Raw genomic sequence first — 21,974 nt, forward strand, 5'->3', positions numbered from 1 at the left:
TCTGTGCATTTTATAAAATATCCAATAAATCTTTTTTCTTTCTTCTTTTTTCACCAACCTTTACTTCCTACTTTTCTGTTAAACTGAAAAACCAACCAACCCAATAAGTAGTCAGGCAAAACTAAACTCCCATGTTGGCCTTGTCTGAAAATGCATGTCTTACTAACCTGAGACCATCACTTCTCTCAGGAGGTGGGTTAGTACGTTTCAACATGAGTTCTCTAGAACCATGGTTTAGTCACTGAAATAATTAGTTCTTAATAACGAGTTAAGTCTTTCAAACTCATTAATAATGAAGTCTTTCAGAATGGCTTGTCTTAACAGTGTTATCGTAGCACAGAAATTGTTCTCTTGGATCTTCTCACTTTACTGTCAGATAAGACAATCTAGTAACCCTCTCCCCCTTCCCCTGCAAAGAGAAGGCAGAGGGGAGGGGAAGAAGAAAAAAGAACAAATGTCTTGATTTTCAAAAAAGGGCCACAGAGAGTCCGAAGACTACAGTCTGATGACTACAAAAGAGCTTGACTTTTTTCTGGGAAAAATTCTAAAACAGATTAAAGAGATGGCTTCCAAGCATGGGGGACAGTGACAAAGAGCCAGCATGACCTCAACAAGAACAGGTTGTATAAGATGAACCTCATTTCCTTTGTTGAAAGAATTGGTAAGCCAATAAAGGAGAGGAATGCTGTGGATATAATTTACCCAGTGCCATTCTTAAGATGTTGGAGAGATACACACTAGATAATAACACAGTCAGACAGGCCTCACAACTGGATGGCTGGCTGGAGTCAGAGAGATGTCATTGGTGGTTTTGCTGTCCATGTAAGTGAGCCTGCAGAGTGCTATCCCAGGAATCTGGTCCTGGTCCTTTACTGATTACAACTTTATCAATGTCTTGGATAAAAGCAGAGATGGCACGCTTAGCAAATTTATAGACGACACAACCTAGGAGGGGCAGCTAACATCCCAGATCGCAGAGTGTCAGGATCCAAAAGGATCTTGAGAGGCTAGAGTACTATGCTAAATCTTATTACATTAAATTCAGTAAAGATATGTAAAGTTTAAGTCTTACAATGGTCACAAAAATGAGAGAAGCCATGGTTAAACAATAGTTATTCTGAAGAAGATTGGAAAGCAAAGCTAGCCTTTGCAGATGCCTGATGGGCTCTCAAGCCCCTCAAGCTCAGAGGAACCACCAGCCTCCATCTTTCCCAGTAGCAAGGACAATACATGCATGCCACCATGTCCAGCTGACACGGACTCCTTTCCAGTTACTATAGCCATTTTCCCATGATTTTTCATATATTCCTGACCCTGGGGTGTGACTCATCTGCATCAGACCTGACTGAATTCATTGAGAGAAAACTAGGCCCTCTCTTACCATTTCCTTACTTCTCCTGGGCATGAACATCATGTTAGTCGCTTTTTTTCTGTCCTTTCTAGTGTGAAGGTCATTTTTTTTGGCAGGTAAAAACAAGCCAAATTTTCAAGGACTGATACTAAGGGGGACTGATGTGGTGTGGCTGCCAAAGATGCTAACCCAGTCGTATGCTGTATTAGAAGCAGCATCACTTCCAAGAATTGGGAGATCAAAGCCATATTCATTCTGCCCTAGGCAGACTTCATCTGGAATACTACATTCAGTTCTCCAAAGCACAATTTAAGACTGATGTTGAAAACCTGGGGAGAATTAAGTAGAAGCTAACCCAGACAGTAATGGTTCCTGGGTCCGTGTCATAGGACTCATGGTTCAAAGTAATGGAGGTGTTTAGACTGGAAAAAAGATGACTCCAGGGGAAGATTATCACTGTCTTCAAATATTTCAAGGGCTTTCAGGTCGAGAAGGGACTAGGTTCACTCAGTTTGGACCCAAAGAATAGAACCAGGAGCAAAGGGTGAGCTGTAAAGAGGTAAATTTAGGCTTAATGTCAAGAAAAACCCATCCCACCCATGAGAGCTATCTCAGGATGGAAGGGCTGCTCATTTCCTCAACCAATTCCTTGGCTTCTGAGCTCTTTGTCAGGGTAGTCAGTTCTCTGCTTCCAGTGGGGTGGGAGTGCGGTGGGGGTATACTGTTCCAAGTTTCAGGCATTTTGTACAGCTGTTCTCAGAAATGCTTCTAAGGACCTGAAAAGTTTCATCTCTTCCAAGATTGCATGATCAAAAGGCAGGTGTTACACTTTCCTGGTCTATGAGTGACCTCAAGCACTCTTTTCTGCCTTGGAACCATGAGGATGACTCCCTCTCCACAGCTGCCACAAGCTCCACTAGGCCAGCACTTCTCCTTGCCCTAAGACCACCACCCAGGACTTCAACCCAGATCTATGCAGGACAAAGCAAGAGAATCCAGCACCAGTACCTGCAAAGAAATCCCTGCTATCTCTGCTCTGATCAGCAGCACGACGGCTCCCTACCCCCAATCTGTCAGCCAAAAGCTCCAGAAACAGACAAACAACCACCTCTTTTGCTGCTGCTATGACAGCCATGGACTCCACCCCAGGTCTAAGGCCTCTCAAACAGGTCCAAAAGGCTTTTCCTACTGACCTTTCAAGTTGTCCTCACCATTTCGGGGTGGGGAACTATGGAAACTACCAGTTGTCAGTGATTCAATCCCCCAAGGCCTGCTCAGGCTGCCTCTGTGGCCCATCTGACTGTACTCCACTCCCAGCCTGGCTCAACAGATGCTTCCTGTCGACCTTTCAGGCTATCTTGGGCTGGAGATCTGCTTCGCTCCATTATTCTGTGGGCTCTGCAGCTCCAGAATTTGCTTAGCCATTTTTTACAGATATTTGGAGGGGTCTGGTGGAGAGTTCAAGTAAGTCCCTGCTTTTACTCCGCCCAATTTGGCCTCACCCAAAGGGCTGCCTTGAGGGAAAGCAGCTCCTCTTCCTTGAAAAGCTTTAAGCACAAGCTGGATGATGATCCGCCTGTCAGGTGTATCATACAGGGGATTCCTTTTGTACATGGATGATAGCAGAAGCCCCTTGTCTCAACTTCTAACTCAAATTCACATTCTGAGGAGACTGAGTCATAGACTGGTATTCAAATTCTGCTTCATGACATTTCCTACCTACTTCTAAGTTCCTTGGGCAACTCTAAGACTGATTTACTAAATTATCTATTAACTTTAGCCAAAGAGAAGCCCTGACCCTGACCTTTTCTTTTTCTCACAGCCAAGTTCAAGCTTTCTTGGCTCCTCTGAGTACAGCAGCTTTTTTGTGTGAGCAATTCTGATACAACTTTATTATTTTCAGTTCAGGGAACCACTGATGAGCTAAATATAGATTTAGAGTCAAGGAGAAAGTGTCTCCTCTCTGTATCTTCAATAGCACACCCCAAAGCAAAAATTTATTATAAGGCAATAAGTTAATGGAAAATAGAGAAGAAAAGGTAAAACAGTCATGTCACAGAATCACTGTCCTTCAAGGGCTGGAGTCTTGGAGGCCAGAACAACAATCTTTTCTACATCATTCCCAATAAAGGAGCACCTCTATTTTGCTTCAACACCTCTGATTAGCAAGAATCCACCAGCTCCTGCAACAGTCCCACATTTGACAGGAAACCCTCCGGATTCAATTCAAAAGCACTATTCAGTTTCTATATCCTGTAATGAAGGGAATGGGAGCACTGGTGATGAAAAAAAAACAAAAACCAGTTCCTGCCCTGAAGCTTACATTCCATGAGGGGGAGATGCAACATTAAGCAAATAATTCAACAAAATATATTTTGAAGGAGAGATAGATTATTAATAATTCAAAGGATCTTCCAGAATGTAAGTACAAAGATACGCATCACCAGTAGGCTGGCCACTTCTTGGTGATGAATTCACTGGTCACAGCAACGATTTAAGGAAAGACAAATACAAAAAGGCCTTTGGTCCTAAGAGGCACCTTTTTGTTTCTGTGTTGATGGTGACAATGGAAGAAAGGTGCCAGGGAATAAAAGGACTAAGAATCATCCATTTTTCAGTCACTGATAAATTTAACTCAGCCCATTCTTACTCCGTATTGTATGTAAGTTCTTTGTCTAATGATTAGTTGAAGAAACATAATCATAGCTCTTAAAAGTTGACTGAATGCAAGAAGGGCTCACAGGCTGTCCCTGAAGAGGTGAATAAAGGAGCTAGAGGAGTTGGCTTTATCAGGCATCCAGAATGAATAAGAAACATTTAATGGGCCATTATGTTATCCCATCACTATAGTGTTTATGGCAAATATTTGAAAAAAAGATCACAGAGGGAAAATTGTAACTCTAACATCTGTTGCATAGAATGAAGAGGAAAAGAAATTCTATTAAGAACCTGATAAGACCTTCCAATTAAATCAATACATACTTTGATATTCAGTGACTTCAATGCACAAGCAGGCCTAAGGGAAGGTCTGTGAAAATTGTAAGTTGTAAAATAAGGCTCAGCAGTAAGACATGAGACTGGCCAAAGACTTGTAATCTTTCTTCAAGAAAAGAATTGGGAGGTGAATACCAAAGTGGGAGTCTCAAACAAATGGACCGATTTTAACAAACGAGGCATTCTCAATAAACCTGTGCTTAGTCAAGACTAATGACTTTGGTAAAGAAAAGTTTAAAATTAATCTAAAGCTCAATGAATAAAAATGAAATAAAAGCTATGGTGTAATATTAAAACAACTGCAATATGACATTTAAATGAGTTATTAATGCTCTCAAAATGGGAAATTAAGAGAGGAAAGGACATTTATAGCAATTTTAACAATTCTATACAGAATAATTAACTGATATAAAATGTAAATCAAATGCCACTGGGAGAAAAAACTCCAAGTAGTGTATAAAAACTGGTTCAGTCCACAAAAGCTCAATTTACCTCACGCTATGCAATACATAATTATGGCAGTCAAAGGCAATAGTAGTTTAGAATTTAAACTTGTTTGAACATTTTACTGAAAAGGATGTTGAAAGAGTATGAGCAGAATTATGGTCACCTCATAAAACAACAAGAAACAGTATAACTTTGTGTAATATATGACAAGAGACCCAGCCATGCAAAGTTATCCATATTAAGTTTAAAATACTGAATGAGGCACACATTTTTTTTTGAGACAGTCAGGATTAAGTGACTCTCCCAAGGTCACACAGCTAGAAAGTATCTGAGGCTGCATTTGAACTTAGGTCCTCTTGACTGGAGAGTCCTTGCTTTATCCACTGTGACACCTAACTGCCCCAATACACACTCATGTTAACGTTTTATACCCTACATTTAAATAACCAGCTACAATCACCTTTATGTATAATCAAGATTTATAAACACATGCTCTTTTATAATGGCAAGATTAGTAAGCTTATCTCCTAGGCTTCTCACTGAAAAAAAGGGAAGCCTGGGGCAGAGCCAAGATGGCGGAGTAGAAAGACGCACATACACATAGCTCCGAACCCACAACCCATAGAACATCTGTATAAAGTAACTCACGGCGAATTCTGGAGCAGTGAGGCCACAGAACAGTGGAGCGAAGGAGATTTCTGTTCCAGAGGGACCTGCAAAGCTCTCGCAAAAGGTCCATCGCACTGCGGACACGGAGCCCAGCCCAGCCCTGCCGCGGCCGCGGCACCAAGAGGAACAGATCCGAGCAGGCTTCAGGGACGGAATCTCCAGCGGCCGCGCGGGTCCCTCCACCCACAGGTGACAGGGGTCGGTGAGAGGGTCTCTTTGGCGGCTCGAGAGGGGAGTGGGGTGCCCCCATAACTCAGGCCCCCTCGGGAGGCAAAAGCTGAGGCAGCGGCAGACTAGGGCTCCCCAAGCAGGCAGGAGCCTGGATCCATTGTTGAAAGTCTGTGCATAAACCCCCTGAGGGAACTGAGCCTGAGATGCGGCCCTGCCCCCACCTGAGCACCTGAACTTAATCTCACACTGAATAGCAGCAGCCTTGCCCCTGCCGAAGCCCTGAGGCTGGGGAGCAGCATTTGAATCTCAGACCCCAAGCGCTGGCTGGGAGGATCAGGAGGTGAGGTGGGTGTGAGGAGAATATTCACAGGTCAAGTCACTGGTTGGGAAAATGCCCAGAAAAGAGAAAAGAAATAAGACTATAGAAGGTTACTTTCTTGGTGAACAGGCATTTCCTCCCTTCCTTTCTGATGAGGAAGAACAATGCTTACCATCAGGCAAAGACACAGAAGTCAAGGCTTCTGTGTCCCAGCCCACCCAATGGGCTCAGGCCATGGAAGAGCTCAAAAAGAATTTTGAAAATCAAGTTAGAGAGGTGGAGGAAAAGCTGGGAAGAGAAATGAGAGACATGAAGTCAAAGCATGAACAGCAGGTCAGCACCCTGCTAAAGGAGACCCAAAAAAATGCTGAAGAAAATAATACCTTGAAAAATAGGCTAACTCAATTGGCAAAAGAGGTTCAAAAAGCCAATGAGGAGAAGAATGCTTTCAAAAGCAGAATTAGCCAAATGGAAAAGGAGATTCAAAAGCTCACTGAAGAAAATAGTTCTTTCAAAATTAGAATGGAACAGATGGAGGCTAATGACTTTATGAGAAACCAAGAAATCACAAAACAAAACCAAAAGAATGAAAAAATGGAAGAGAATGTGAAATATCTCATTGGAAAAACAACTGACCTGGAAAATAGATCCAGGAGTGACAATTTAAAAATTATGGGACTACCTGAAAGCCATGATCAAAAGAAGAGCCTAGACATCATCTTTCATGAAATTATCAAGGAAAACTGCCCTGAGATTCTAGAACCAGAGGGCAAAATAAATATTCAAGGAATCCACAGAACACCGCCTGAAAGAGATCCAAAAAGAGAAACTCCTAGGAACATTGTGGCCAAATTCCAGAGTTCCCAGGTCAAGGAGAAAATATTGCAAGCAGCTAGAAAGAAACAATTCAAGTATTGTGGAAATACAATCAGGATAACACAAGATCTAGCAGCTTCTACATTAAGGGATTGAAGGGCATGGAACAGGATATTCCAGAAGTCAAAGGAACTAGGACTAAAACCAAGAATCACCTACCCAGCAAAACTGAGTATAATACTTCAGGGGAAAAAATTGGTCTTTCAATGAAATAGAGGACTTTCAAGAATTCTTGATGAAAAGACCAGAGCTGAAAAGAAAATTTGACTTTCAAACACAAGAATGAAGAGAAGCATGAAAAGGTGAACAGTAAAGAGAAGTCATAAGGGACTTATAAAAGTAGAACTGTTTACATTCCTACATGGAAAGACAATATTTGTAACTCTTGAAACTTTTCAGTATCTGGGTACTGGGTGGGATTACACACACACGCACACACACATAGAGACAGAGTGCACAGAGTGAATTGAAGAGGATGGGATCATATCTTAAAAATATGAAATCAAGCAGTGAGACAGAAATATATTGGGAGGAGAAAGGGAGAAATGGAATGGGGCAAATTATCTCTCATAAAAGAGGCAAGCAAAAGACTTATTAGTGGAGGGATAAAGAGGGGAGGTGAGAGAAAAACATGAAGTTTACTCTCATCACATTCCACTAAAGGAAGGAATAAAATGCACACTCATTTTGGTATGAAAACCTATCTTACAACACAGGAAAGTGGGAGATAAGGGGATAAGCAGGGTCGGGGGGATGATGGAAGGGAGGGCATGGGGAGGAGGGAGCAATTTGAGGTCGACACACATGGGGAGGGATAGGATCAAAAGAGAATAGAAGTAATGGGGGACAGGATAGGATGGAGGGAAATATAGTTAGTCCTATACAACACAACTATTATGGAAGTCATTTGCAAAACTACACAGATTTGGCCTATATTGAATTGCTTGCCTTCCAAAGGGAAGGGGTGGGGAGGGAGGGAGGTAAAGAAGTTGGAACTCAAAATGTTAGGATCAACTGTCGAGTAATGTTCTTGCCACTAGGAAATAAGAAATACAGGTAAAGGGGTATAGAAAGTTATCTGGCCCTACAGGACAAAAGAGAAGATGGAGACAAGGGCAGAGAGGGATGGTAGAAGAGAGAGCAGATTGGGCATAGGGGCAATTAGAATGCTTGGTGTTTGGGGGGGGGAGGGAATAAAAGGGGAGAAAATTTGTAACCCAAAATTTTGTTAAAATGAATGTTAAAAGTTAAATAAATAAATTTAAAAAAAAAAAAAGGGAAGCCTGCTTTTTCTAATGACATTAGACTTGTCTAATTTGAAACTACACCCTAAAAGTTCACAAGTCACGTAAATATCTTTTGAACCAGCCTCTCCTGATGGGGTGCTCAGGTGCTAGCCTTAAGATCATGTCTCTGGAAGCCTCTCAATTCCTCAGTAGGCCCCTGTCCTTGATATAGAACACATTCTCTTAACCGGACAGAGGGGTGGAGTCTGGCCCAAGGACTCTCCCTCACGCCAGATCCCTAAGGTCCATGCCTCTGACAACTCCCTCAATGTCTTATATATTCTACCTGCATTTTCCCATCCACAGCTCCCCAAAACACCCCTAGATTACCTAAGTAGCATCCCTGGCATTCCTTCTCCATGCCCCTTTTCCATATAAGCCCCAGCATCATTCTCATTCTCTTTGCAGGTTCCCTAAGGTCCTCTGCCCGCTTTTGCTAAAGAATTACAATAAATTTTTTGCCACTTGACTAAGAGAAGGCTTGATTCTCTGAATTCTTCCAGGTAACTCTGCCTTGGCATTCTTGGGATCCCAGCACCCCCAAACCTCTTCAATACCACTGCCAGACTTATACTACACCAAGAAATCAATGAAAGAAGAAAAGGATCAACTCTTTTCATGGTAGCCAAAATTAAAAGCATAAAAGGCTTTCCTAATGGAAAAGGGCTAAACAAATTTTGATATATGAATGAAATGGAATATTATGAAGCCATAAAGAATGATGAAATGGACATTTCAGAGGAAACTGAGAAGAGCTCTCTCTAGTGAAGCAGAGCGAAGTAAGCAGAACCAGGAAAACAATTTATACAATAACATTAAATGAATTATTAATGCTCTCAATATGGAAAATTAAGAGAGGAAAGGACATTTACAGCAATTTTATACAGAATATTTAACTGATGTAAAATGTAAATCAAATGCCACTGAGAAAAAATTCTAAGTAGAGTTTTTTTGAAAAGTTTGAAAGATTTCTGATCAACACACACCACTTAACTCCTGTCAGAGAAGTGAGGAACTTAAAATACAAGGGAGGGGGGCGATATCTTGGAATATGACCAATGTGGAAAATTTGTTTTGGTGGTCTAATCCATGTTTCTAGGCTTGGTTTTCTTTTTTTTTTTTTTTTCCTTTAAATTTATTAATAGGGTTGGATAGAAGGAAGAAGGTTTAATGGGCAGGACAAATTATAAAGGTTAAAAAGAAGAGAAATTATTTAAAAGAATTATGAGTAGTGGTATTCTCAAAGATACCACATTTTGAGAAACTCTGCACCCCAAAATAAGCTCAATCAGTACATTTATATTATTATGGTCATTTTCAGAAATCTTAAAGATTTCTATGTATTATTTCATGTTCAAAACTGACTTCTATGTTAATAAGATTGTAAACAAGTTTTTAAAAAATTTGAGGCTTGTCTAATTTAGTTGCTCACAAGAAATTTTGATGAATTTTTATATTTAGATAATCTGAGATAATTTTTCAGATATATTAGTAAGTTGTAACTTATGACACTGAGTTTGAAAATTCTTTAAGATGTGGCATAAAAATTGTCTTATTGTTTTCAGAAGATTACTTTGATTCAAACACAACCGATCCTAACTGAAAATCCCCAACCTCACCAAAGGATCAAGATGAATTTTATTAGGAACTAATAAAAGAATGCTTGAGGCAGCTAAATGGCTCAGAGGATACAGTGCCGAGCCTGGAGTCAGGAAGACCTGAGTTCAAGTTCTGGATGACTCATTTAAGCTCTGTTTGCCTTAATCCACTGAAGAAGAAAATAGCAAACCACTCCAGTCTCTGCCAAGAAAATCCCATAAGAGGCAGGAATAGTAGAAACAAGGCTGAACAACTGAACAACAAGGTATACATGTGGCAGCACACCCTTCAGAAGGGGGATAACATCTCAGCATTGGCATTTCACCCAGGGTATTTTTAGCTCTAGTCTCCGAACAAGTTCCAGGAACCCTAAACCGAAGTCACCTGTTCCAAAGGCAATGTTGCTGCTGAGTTTTCCACAACAGACACAGCTCATTTCATGTCTATCTGTCTTGGACAAACCACCTCTTGACCCATTACTTCTCAATCAACAGAAAGCATAAAAAAAGCATAAAAATGAAAAAATAAAAATATGAAAACGATTCACTTTGCATAGAAAGGTAATTGGAGATAGAGTTCCAGAAATGAAAAATCATCCATGAGAGACCTAATTATTTTCAAAACTCTTGGTGGGTTATTTGCTTATTTTTGTAACTTTGCAAAAGAAATTCCTCTGGCAAAAGTTCTATTTAAGCATCTGATTTACGTTTTTGATGGAAATGAAGTTTAACCTTTAAGTAAACTGATTTTCTCCTGCTTAATGCAAAGTACTGAAAAACAAATGAGAGGTTTGCAGAAATTCAAATCAACTTTCCTTCTCACCAACTCTTCCATTTCTTTTCCAGGGTATGGCTGTGTCACTTAGCATGTCTCCTGGAGCATGGCACAGTGCCTGGCATGGCGGGCTGGTTCCCACTTCTCAAGGACAGAGGTCAGAGGAGGAGTCGTCTCTCTTTAATGTCCTAGAAGGGTCCTTTGACCATTTGCCCCCACCATCACAAGGAGGCCTTAATGGTTGCCTTAGAGCAAGGCAAATGGGAACCACAGGCTCTCCAGCAGACATAATGGAGGATCAAAGGATACAGACCTTGTAACTCTCCTATTTATCTATTTGATTTAATTTTATCTGAGTAGTAAGGGGACTGCCTACTTAGCAAGTATGCTTCTCAGCAGATCTCAAGAACTCAGAGTGGTACTATAGGGAATGTCTGGGTGTTTTGCTTTTTAAGAGGTGAGACTAAACCATAGGCTACTACTGAGAGTCTGGAGGATATGAAGACCCAGGGGAGTGTAAACACTCAATGGAACGGAAGACATATTTTGTTGATTTCTTGGGTGGGAGATTTTTTTGTGCTTTGCTAGCTATCTTGTGGCCTGTTGTGTGAGTGTGTGTGTGTGTTTTGGTGGGGTGGAATAAAGAGTATCCTATACACCATATACGTATGCTTGAATGCTCATATGACATTTTAAAGGACATTTGTGTACACTTCTGTGGGGACACACGATCTATAAAGATTTCCCTACACTGAAATTCAGTGAGGGAGGCAGGGGGAAGTATGACTAACCAAAAAGAGTTATGATTTTCCTGGTATAGCAAAGATTTGTCCATGCAAACTCTGAGGCTTGAGGTACTGAGACAGGAATGATTTTTTTTTTAAATCCCCAGCAGAATTAAAATTCCAAACAGGATTCTAAATCCTATTTAGAATTAAATTTCTAAATGTTGCATTTCAAGTGTGTTAAAAAGAAATCATAAAATTCAATAGCCATAGTACCATGTATGTGACTACTGTGCAGCCTCATCAGAGCTGATTCTCACTCACTCCATGTGATCTAGAAATAGTTTTTCATCATCCAAAGCAGTTCCAGATCAGTCCTGCTCAGATGAATGTCAGCTCTGGCTCCAATTCAAATGTGATTAACACCTCTAGAGTTGACAGCATGTTGGCAAGGGCTTATTTTCACAAGGTGAAGGGGAAAAAACCCTAAGAACTAACTGAAATAGACTTTCTAAGTATAAGATCACTCTTTAAACTGCCTTGCAAAGCCTCACCCCTCCTCCAACATTTACTTTTACATTCATACAGTCTTTCACAAGTACACGTTATTATTTCACAAGCAATACCTGCTAAGTGAGGACCCACCTTGGCCCCAATGTCTCTTCCTCATTCATGAACAATATTGTGAACAAACTCTCCCTGACCACAGTGACTCCTGGAAAAAACTCACTTGCCCCTCAACTTCCTCAGGCCACTTTCTCTGAACATGCCAAACCATGTCTACAAACTAAAGGGGGTTCTCTATTCTCCCTAGGATTCCCCATAAACTGTCATTTAAAGCTCTTCCTGCTACCGTCCTACATCATCCCCCTCCCTTCTTTACCCTTCATCTGTGTCCCATGGTTCCTGGCTTGTCCCAAGTGCCTACGATGCACCCCCATCCCCACCCCAGTCTCCTTTAAGATTCAACTGATGCTCTACAGAAGAAAAACACACTGCATATAAATAAGCAGTAGTGAGGTCTGTGGTCTACAAACTCTTCTGGGCTTTGAGTCTGCCTTGATTTCCCTGAAGGCTAATCAAACACTCAACATCTCTACAGCAAACAGAAGGTGATTACTCTGATCACTGGCCAGGTGAGTCCACTCCAGGGCTCCACAGACCACAAATATCTAGGCCCTCAAATGTGGCCAGCTCCTCCCAGGGTGGCATCCCTGGCCTTTGATGCCCTTTTCTAAAGCTGATTGAAAGCACCTTGCCCCGCTCTTCATGCTCCTGGGGTTTCTGGAGTCAGATTCCACGTGAAAACCAAAAACCCAGACCTTGTATTTTTGAAAGGAACAAAGCTTCCAAGTTCTTCTAAATGATCCCGTTAATCTTTAACAGCCTAATTCCTCCTGAAATACCCACTCCAGTGACACAGAGGCCCAACACCTCACACCACATCCCACACAGAGGTTCCTCGCATAGTCATCTCCCAAATCACCCTGTGATTTCTATTTAGTTGATCTATAGTAGATAATCATTCCTGGACTTACAATCCAGAGGCAGTTAGGAATCAAAGCAGATAATATAGTAGACTTGAAAGTCAGGAAGACCTGACTCCAAATCCCACCCTAGACACTTACCAGCTGTTTGATCCTGGTCAAATCACTTCACCTTTACCTGCTTCAGTTTCCTCACCTGTAAAGTAGGGATAATAATAGCACCCACCTCCCAAGGTTGTGGTGAGGATCAAATGAGATAATAATATAGGTAAAGGGTTTTCCTTGAAGTGCTTGCTCTGTAAATGTTATCTACAATTATTATTAAAGTGTGCATTTAATGGTAAGAACATTAAAGCAGATGAAACAAAATGACTGATGATCTCACTTTTCTTATTCTCATAGAAATGCCTAAAATCCTGAGACGAAGAGTTCCAATCAAGACAAAGGAAGGAGTTACCACAAGAGTCTGGGCATGGTTCATTCAGCTACTTCCTTATCTATTCTGACACCCACTCCACATGTCGCTGGTTCCATTTCTTCTTTTTTTAATTTAATTTGTTTTCAGTTTTTGTCGTTGTTGTTTTTGTCCTTTGTTCTTGAAGAGGACCATGACCTCAAGATGATGACGTGAACTGCAGTCAACTTTGATCTGAGTGAGGGAGGGCTGTGCAGGTCACCAGCCTCACTGTCTTCTCCTGAGCCCTCTGGGTCCAGTGGTCTGATACTCATCAGGACAGCTGGAGATGGCCCACAACGCAATGGGAGACCCTGGCCTTTTCAGGCTGAGGTCTTACGCATTCTCACTTTGAGTGAGATACACCCATTCAATGAACAGGCTTCTTTAAGTAGTTACTCAAGGGATATCCCCTGCTTTAATTTAAAAAAAAAAAACAAATGAAACTGGAAAGGGAAGACGCTCAGGGTTCCTGGGTAAAAGAGAAACAATTACTATTTAGTATTTACATTTGTTTTCAATTTTTAACAATCACTTCCATAAGTCTTAAATTTTCTCCCCCTCCCTCCCTGAGATGGCATGCAATCTTATATGGGTTTTACACATACGTTCTTATTAAACACATTTTCCCATTAGTCATGTGGCATAGAAGAATTAAAATGAATGGGAGAAACCATGAGAAAAACCAAACCAAACCATAATACAAGAGAAAATAGTTTGCTTCATTCTGTATTCTGATTCTAAAGTTTTTTCTCTGGATGTGGGTGGCACTTTGTCTCAAGTCCTTTGGGAATGTTTTATGCTCTTGCATTGCTGTGAAGGGCTTACTTAGTCTCTCAGAAACAGTCCTCACACACTGTTACTGTGAATAATGTTCTGCTGGTTCTGGTCATTTCACTCAGCATCAGTTCATATAAATCTTTCCAAGTTTTTCTGAAGTCTGACTGTTCATCATTTCTTGTAGTTCAATAGCATTCCATTACATTCATATATCACTTGTTCAGCCATTCCCCAATGGATGGGCATTCGCTTGATTTCCAGTTCTTGGCCACCACAAAAAGCGCTGCTGTAATATTTTTGTACATGTGAGACTTTTCCCCGTTTTTATGATCTCTTTGGAATACAGTCCTAGAAGAGGTATTGCTGGGTCAAAGGGTATGCACTCTTTTGTAGCCTTTTGGGCATAGTTCCAAATTGCTCCCCAGAATGGTTGGATCAGCTCACAATTCCACCAAGAACTAATGTATTAGTGTTTCAACGTTCTCACATTCCCTCAAAATTTGCCATTTCCCTTTTTTGTCATATTAGCCAATCTGACTGATGCAAGGTGGTACCTTGGAGTTGTTTTAATTTGCATTTCTCTAATAAATGGTGAGAGCATTTTTTCATATAACTATAGATATCTTAGGAACAGCTAAATGTCACAGTAGAGTGCTGGGCCTGGAGTCAGGAGAACCTTAGCTCAAATCTGGCCATACTCAGACACTTACAAGTTGTGTAACTCTGGGCAAGTCACTGCCAACAAAACCCAAAATGAGGTTAAGAAGAGTTTAGACATAACTGAAAAACAGCTGAACTAAACAGCTTTAATTTTGGTCTGTTCACATCCTTTGATCATTTCTCAGCTGGGGAATGGCTTGTATTCTTACAAATTTGACTCAGTTCTCTATATACTTGAGAAATGAGGCTTTTATCAGAGGTACTTGCTGTAGAAAGTTTTCCCTCAGTTTCCTGCTTTCCTTCTAATCTTGGCTGCATTAGCTTTGTTTGTGCAAACCCTTTTTAATTTAATATAATCAAAATGCCTTCTATCTATTGTTTGGTCATAAATTCTTCCCTTATCCATAGAGCCGATGGGTAAAGTAATTGATGTTCCCCTATGTGCTTAGAATATCACCCTTTATTTCTAATTCATGTATCCATTTTGATCTTATTTTGGTTTACAGTGTGAGATGTTGGTCTACATCTAGTTTATGCCACTGCTTTCCAGTTTTCCCAGCAATTTTTGTCAAACAATGAATTCCTTTCTCAAAAACTTGGATCTTTGCATTTATCAAACACTAGATTACTATGGCCATTCACTACTGTGTATTGTGTATCTAATGCATTCCACCAATTCACCAATCTATTTCTTAGACAGTATTAGATTGTTTTGATGATGACCACTGTGTAATACAGTTTGGGATCTGGTACTGCTAGAATACCTTCATTCACTTTTTTTTCACTGATTCCCTTGATATCCTTGATCTTTTGTACATCCAGATGAATTTTATTTTTTCTAGCTCTATAAAATAAATTTTTAGTAGTTTGATTGGTATGGCACTGAACAAATAAATTAATTTAGGTAAAATGTCATTTTAATTATATTAACTCAGCATATGCATGAAAAATTAATATTTCTCCAATTGTTTAGATCTAATTTGTGCAAAGAGTTTTATAAACAGATTTGTGCTGGTTTCATTTCTAACCCAGTGAGCAAAGCAGAGTAATTTTCCATCAACACACCCAGAAAAAAAACATACACACAACAAAAGCAGTCTGAAAGGAAAGCTGCCTTAGAGATGGTAGGAGGAGAATAGAAGGAGAATAAAAAAGCCAGAAAACCTTGCCTGGAAAGAAGAATGGACATAAGCCAATGTAACAATAAAGGAAGTAGCCAACGAACAGACCACTGAGAAATTGGGTTATTTCATTTTTTACTAAGTTCATTCATTATATAACTTTTAAGTTAAAAGATGGATTTTTTTAAAAAAGAGAAAAACCACATAATTTGAAATTATTTTCAGTTCAACTTTAGGAGAGGAAAAAAAACACCACTCACTCCTTTTCACTTGCTTTCCAGTCAAATAAGGGCTGTCTGCTTATTTGCATACAACAAACATCAAGACTGTGTGTACCTGTGCCCACACACACACACCAACCCAGAATGCTTGCTGGAAAACAACAAACATTGGGCACAAAATGTCTGGCTTCAGGAAGAAACTCATTGGGACTCCCCAGAACAGCTGCTGGGAGAGAGAGACTTAACGATACTTCTCTTCCTCCAAACATTAATCCTATTTCATGGAAGCCAAGACACTCTGTTGGTGGTGATGGGAGAGGATATTTTTAGTGTTTGGAAATTAATCTAACCTGATCTTCCCTCACATGGGAAGTGATAAGAGGTGACCTGTACTATCTGGTCCACTTATATTCTCCCCTTAAAAATTCACCACTCACATTTGATACTAACTTGTTTCTCATGCCATTCAGAAAGTGTGATTTCTGGGGCTACAAAATCATCACAACCGTGCCTCATTCAGTGGGGCATCTGACTCCCGACTCCCCAATTGTTTTATACTACACATAAGCATGGAGGGCTGAGGGAGGGAAGAAGACTCCACACAACGAATACGTTTTTCTTCCTGCCCAAATGGCTCTGACAAATGACCATCATGAACCTCCCCACCCATGCGGTGGCTGGTGTCAGCAACAGGACCCTGAGTTCTCCCCGTTAAGACTTCTTACCGTCCCTCAGAAGCGCTTGAGAAAACAATGCTAACAGTTCTCTAAGGAGCACCTGTTCAGCTGGGCCATGCCACCATCAACTGCCCCATTTAAAAAAAATTTTTCAAAGTCAGTTTATGAGATATCTGGAAATGGACCTTGTTTGTCCAGGTTGTTCAGAATGAGTTTGGAAATGAAACCAATATAGGTGGGATGGGAGGAAACAAAACTGCTATGTGCCAAACATGGTGCTAAGTATGGGCTTTACAAATATCTCATTTACACAAATGTCAAATACTGAAATATTTTAAATATATCTATATTACATATAGAATATAATTATATTTGAGATGGAAAAAAGTTCATTGTTCGGTCATTTTAAGTCATGTCCAATTTTTTGTGACCCCAACTTGGGTTTTCTTGGCAAAAATACTGGACAGGTTTATCATTACTTCTCCATTTCGTTTTTCAGATGAGGAAACTGAGGTAAACAGGGTGAAGTGACTTCCCCAAGGTAAAGCAGCTAGTAAGTGTCTGGGGTCATTTTTGAATTCAGGAAAATGAGCCTTTCTGACTCCAGGCTGTAATGGCAAGTATCATAGGATCTTTGCTGTTTTTGTTTTAGTATAATCAAGAAGTATAATGCCTCTATTTGAACGTGATTAAGGAGGATCTTTCCCACCCATGGTCAGGCCTGGGAAGGTTTGTAAGAAGGTCCAACACTTCTGTTAATGAGGCCCTGGATCTCAGGGGATGTGATACCTACCCTCTGGCTCTAAAAAGTGTGTAAAGACTCTGAGGTGCAGTTTTATTTTGGGGCTTACTGACTGGAAGTGTTTGGCCAGATGAGGACTCTGGGAAGCTACTAAAGGAGTCCCAACCCTCCCCCCCAACCCCCACCTCGCTTGAAAACCCAGAATTCTCTGATAACTATAGTCAGACAGTTGTACCTGTCTGTTGAATTCAGGCAGAGGAAGCCATCCCTGCTGACTTTTAATTTCTCTGTATTTTCTTTGAAGTTCAGGGTGCTGACTCCCCTGAATTAGGGGAATGATATATGTGCCTGGTTAAAGGATTGATACATATGCTTGATTAAAGTGATTGTTAACCCCTCAAAAATTGCATTTATGAATGCAGATCCAAGAACCTGTGATAGCAGGCCCCCCTGTGTATGTTGGGGTGCTTACTGTTACACAGGCCCAGCACTCTTCCCAACTGTGCCCACCTAGCTGTCCCATTAGAAAGTTTTTTTCTAAAAGAGAAATTATTTTGTATATGATATGAATTTCCCAGATGTATTCAAGCTACCTTGATCACAGAGCATGAGGAATGTGACAGAACATTCCCTCACAAGTGATATATATATATATGTACTTTGAACACCAAAATTTTTATATAACAGCAACAAGCAGCTGATTAATGTATCTGCTAATAATGCAACATCCATGAGTCATCATCCATCAATCCCTAACCCGTGGTAGAATCACAGCAGACCCTGTAACGTCTGTATCTCCCCAACCTGCTCAAGACTGATTTATGGTTGCCAACACCAACTTCCATAAGACTTGCCAAGTGCCTGTTCCTGAGCCTTTCGTCTCCACTACGTGAAGCCAGAGTCAAAGGGAGTATCAGGTCACTTGGCAGGTCAGTCTTTGGACAGCTCGGCAGGCTCAGGGCTCCTGTTCCTGGGGCCCATCTGAAAGTCACTACTATGTGTAGCAGCAATATCATGTGGTGCCTTCTAGGCAGGTATCAAAAGTGGCTTAAGTTGATTAATATTTCTTCTAAAACAATACCCACTTCAAAAGGTCAAGCAATGTTTTTCTCTCTACCCTTGAATGGAACATTTCTTGAAAACCAGACAAAAGTGATTTGTCTTCATGAAAGTAAAGTAACTACATATCATTAAGAACCAACATTGTAGTGTTTATGGTTTTAGTCAAAACACTCCCATACCTGTCAATGAGTTTTAACAATGTTTATAATTCGAAGACAAATTTGTATTAAGTCCTCTTTCTGATTTTTTGATATGTGAAATAAAAGGTATCCATTAGGAAAAAACTGTACCCTATAGAATCAAATTAGGCCTGAGACAGAAAAAAGCTTTAAAAAATGTTCATTCAAAGAGAAGCAATCATTGAAACACCAGCAATCAGATGACATCATTATTGGGCTTTAGGAAAGTTGTACTCAGAAGTCAGAAAATAAAAATAATCTAGTCCACGTTATTACAAACTGGCAGTAAAATCGAATTCACACACAACTATTCTGTCTTACAGGGAGCATCCCCTATGGCAATTTACCAAGGTTTTTTGCCTGCCTGAAGTGACCAGCTTCCATCCTGGAGGTTTTCAGAAAGCAGAGGATGGAGGACCACTTCTGTCTGGTACAGCAGAGTGAGGATTACCTTTTACGGAACCCTGGCTGAACTAAATGGTCACCCAGGTTCCTTCTAATTCCCAAATTCTGTGTTTATGTGATATCTGATTATTTCTAAGTCTGTAAAGAAATTTATCAAAATATCTAATGCAAAATAATCCTTTCACTTATTTGGGAAGCTTTTTCCCCCTATCACTTATTATAATTCTTCTTTATGGAACGAAGCATTCTCTCCTTCCATAAAAAAATAAAAACTAATTAATTTATTATATTGCTGCTGACATAGGAAGAAGCACAAAATACGTGGCTCCAAATATTCTGTTTTCTTAACAAGTAGGGTTAATTAATAAGCAGCTCTGACTAATACGTTATGGGGGGGATCCATTCATTCTTACACTAATGGTATATTTAATGGAGGTATCCTAGTCTGTCAAAAGCCCAGGTGCTGAGCCTACTTACCCCCATCAGACATTCAGTCAATTTTCAGAATGACCTGGAGCCAGGAGATAAAAGCTGATTCATCTCTTTCCAACAGTAGGGAGAATACTGTGTTATATAGTGGGCAGTGACGTCAATCCACCCTCCATATGAGATTCTTTTCACAGAATCACGGATTTTGAAAACTGTAATGAACCTAAATTTGTAGCACTTCATATATTCTCTAAGTTTGCAATAACTTCCTATTTAAGGGAGACCAAATAGTAGCCTGAAAGGTTATGCCCAATACACACAGCATATCCTTCATGTAATTATCATTAATCGTGGATTGAGTACAATAACTGTAGTGATTCTGTGGGATTTGTTTGTACAATCTGACATTTTATCATATTTCTGTCTGCCTGATGTGAACTACTATGAGAGAAAAGATGAACAATGTATGGCCCAGCAAGCACTTGAAAGTGGCTGACAGACTAATGAACATCATGTGAAGACCACCCTGGGCTGCTCCTTGTTGCTGGCTACTTGCAGCCAGGCCTAAGTTCCAGTGCTGCTTCATATGGGTCACTGAGAGTGTGGGCACTGCTCATAAAGGCCAGGTCTGTGAGGGTGGCGGACACCCGCAGCCCTGGGGTGACCAAGAGAGGCTGCTGGGCTTAGCTTTAAAGTGCCTGGTCAATCCTCCTGATCGCCATCGTGCTGAGGTCATCACTTCTAAGTGGTGACTTCTGTAATAAGCCAGATAATCAGTTTTGTCCTGCTTTTCAGCACCTGTCAAAAGTCACACAAGGCCCTTAAAAACGAACAGGGTCCAAATGAAGATATCACAGGCAGGCAGCCAATCAGAGATTTAAAAGTGTCAAATACCACGACGACCTATTCCGGGAACTCTTCAGTCCATTCTGATAACAGCATAAAAATAAACTTGTCTGAGCCCCTAAGATCCCCTATTGATCAAAAACTCTTCAAAAATGATTCCAACGTCAGGGGCACGGCCCAAAGACTCAAATGGGCCGTGGCCCCAAGAACACGTGTTCTGCGGGCAGCTTTGGGGAGGAGGCGCTGAGCAGCCAAGCCTGCCCTCGGGCTGCCCCCTGGGGCAGGTGAGGCCACGCCCTAACTACGGCCTGTTCAGGTGAGGACCAACCGTGATCATCAGGTCCTTCGTCACAGGCTGGGCAGCCCCATTAGGCTGGCTGTCTCTCGGCCTCTCTCACCATCCTCCGCACTTCCTTGGCTTCATAAGCACTTGGGGACAGACGCTCGCCCGCCTGCTAACAGCCACGGTGGGTGGGCGGGGCCGCAGATTCGGGGCCATAGGCTCTCAAAGCCTGAGGGGCGGGGCCACTGGTTCTCAAAGCCTGGGGGGCGGGACCACTGGCTCTCAAAGCCTGGGGGGCGGGGCCACAGGCTGTCAAAGCCTGGGGGGCGGGGCCACTGGCTCTCAAAGCCTGGGGGGCGGGGCCACAGACTCGGGGCCATTGGCTCTCAAAGCCTGGGGGGCGGGGCCACTGGTTCTCAAAGCCTGGGGGCGGGGCCGCAGATTCCGGGCCATTGGCTCTAGAAGCCTGGGGGGCGGGGCCCCAGGAAGGACAACTGCCCTCAGGAGGCTTAAATTCAAATCTGCCCTTACAGGGACACTGAGGCTGTGGGATGCCGGGCGCCCAGGTGGGCATCGGGAAGGGTCAAGGCGCAGAGGGCAGGGGTCGGCTCTACCCGAGCCTCCCCAATTCCGGGGCAAACACTCGGCGCTCAATAAGTACTCCAAGAGCTGGGCACATTCGGACCTTTCGGAGGGTCACGCGAGGGAGGAGGGGCGACCTGGGAACCGTGGGGGAGGGGAAGGGTCTGAGCTTCGAAAAGAAGCATTTCCTGCCCCCCGCCCCGGGGTCGTGACCCCAGCCCAAGCCGGGTTACTCGGGGCGAAATAAGGCGACGAGAGCCCGCCCCTTCCTCCTCCCTGACCAAGTCCGCCCTCTGCCAGGTGGGGAAACCGAGGCGGCCCCTCCCCCTCCGGAGAGCCCGCGGGAGAAGCGAGGCCCGCCCCCACTCACGAGAAGAAGGGGTCTTCCTCGAAGTTGCTCCGCGACGAGCCGAACATGGTGGCTTCGCTCCTGGGCGCGGGCGGAACACAGGCACACTGGAACCTCGCTGGACCCGCGGCAGCTGACCCGCAGCCCGCCTCCCTGTCTGCTCTCCACGCCGTGACTGAGGCGCAGCGCCCGCCCCCGCCCAGGGCACCCGCGGCCCGGGGGGCGGGGCCTGGCGCACGCGACACAGGCCCCGGCTCCCGATTGGGCGGCGAGGCCCCGGCCCCGCCCCCGCCGCCATGGCGACCGCGGCCAACACAAACCGGCGGGGCGGGGCCGGGGAGCGGGCGCGTGCGGGGCGCTGGGGGGAGGGGCTCCTGAGCCGTCCGTTGGGCCGACCCAGCCCGGACCTTTACGGCGCTCACTGCGGCGGGAGGGGGGCCCGTTGTGCCAAGCGCCCCGCGGCGTTCGGCCTCACAACGCTCGTGG

The 21,974-nt window shown here is 42.6% G+C and overlaps 1 protein-coding gene across 5 annotated transcripts in view; it reads right to left on the reverse strand.

The window, feature by feature from the left end:
* Nucleotides 1-21,742, reverse strand: part of MLF1 (myeloid leukemia factor 1) — a 50,833-nt gene extending 29,091 nt beyond the window's left edge. Inside the window, exon 1 of one of the 5 annotated variants that reach the window (XR_011969140.1) lies at nucleotides 21,510-21,713. Coding sequence is in view for 4 of the 5 variants with exons in the window: in XM_072618633.1 (XP_072474734.1) it covers nucleotides 21,510-21,556 (47 nt within the window). In the remaining variant the exon portion in view is untranslated. Of the gene's footprint in view, nucleotides 1-21,509 lie in introns of all 5 variants that reach the window. The other 4 variants (XM_072618633.1, XM_072618629.1, XM_072618632.1 and 1 more) reach the window with 4 other exon arrangements.
* Nucleotides 21,743-21,974: the final 232 nt, after the last annotated feature.

This window comes from Notamacropus eugenii, chromosome 6 (assembly GCF_028372415.1).
Source record: "Notamacropus eugenii isolate mMacEug1 chromosome 6, mMacEug1.pri_v2, whole genome shotgun sequence".
Lineage (NCBI taxonomy): Eukaryota > Metazoa > Chordata > Mammalia > Diprotodontia > Macropodidae > Notamacropus > Notamacropus eugenii.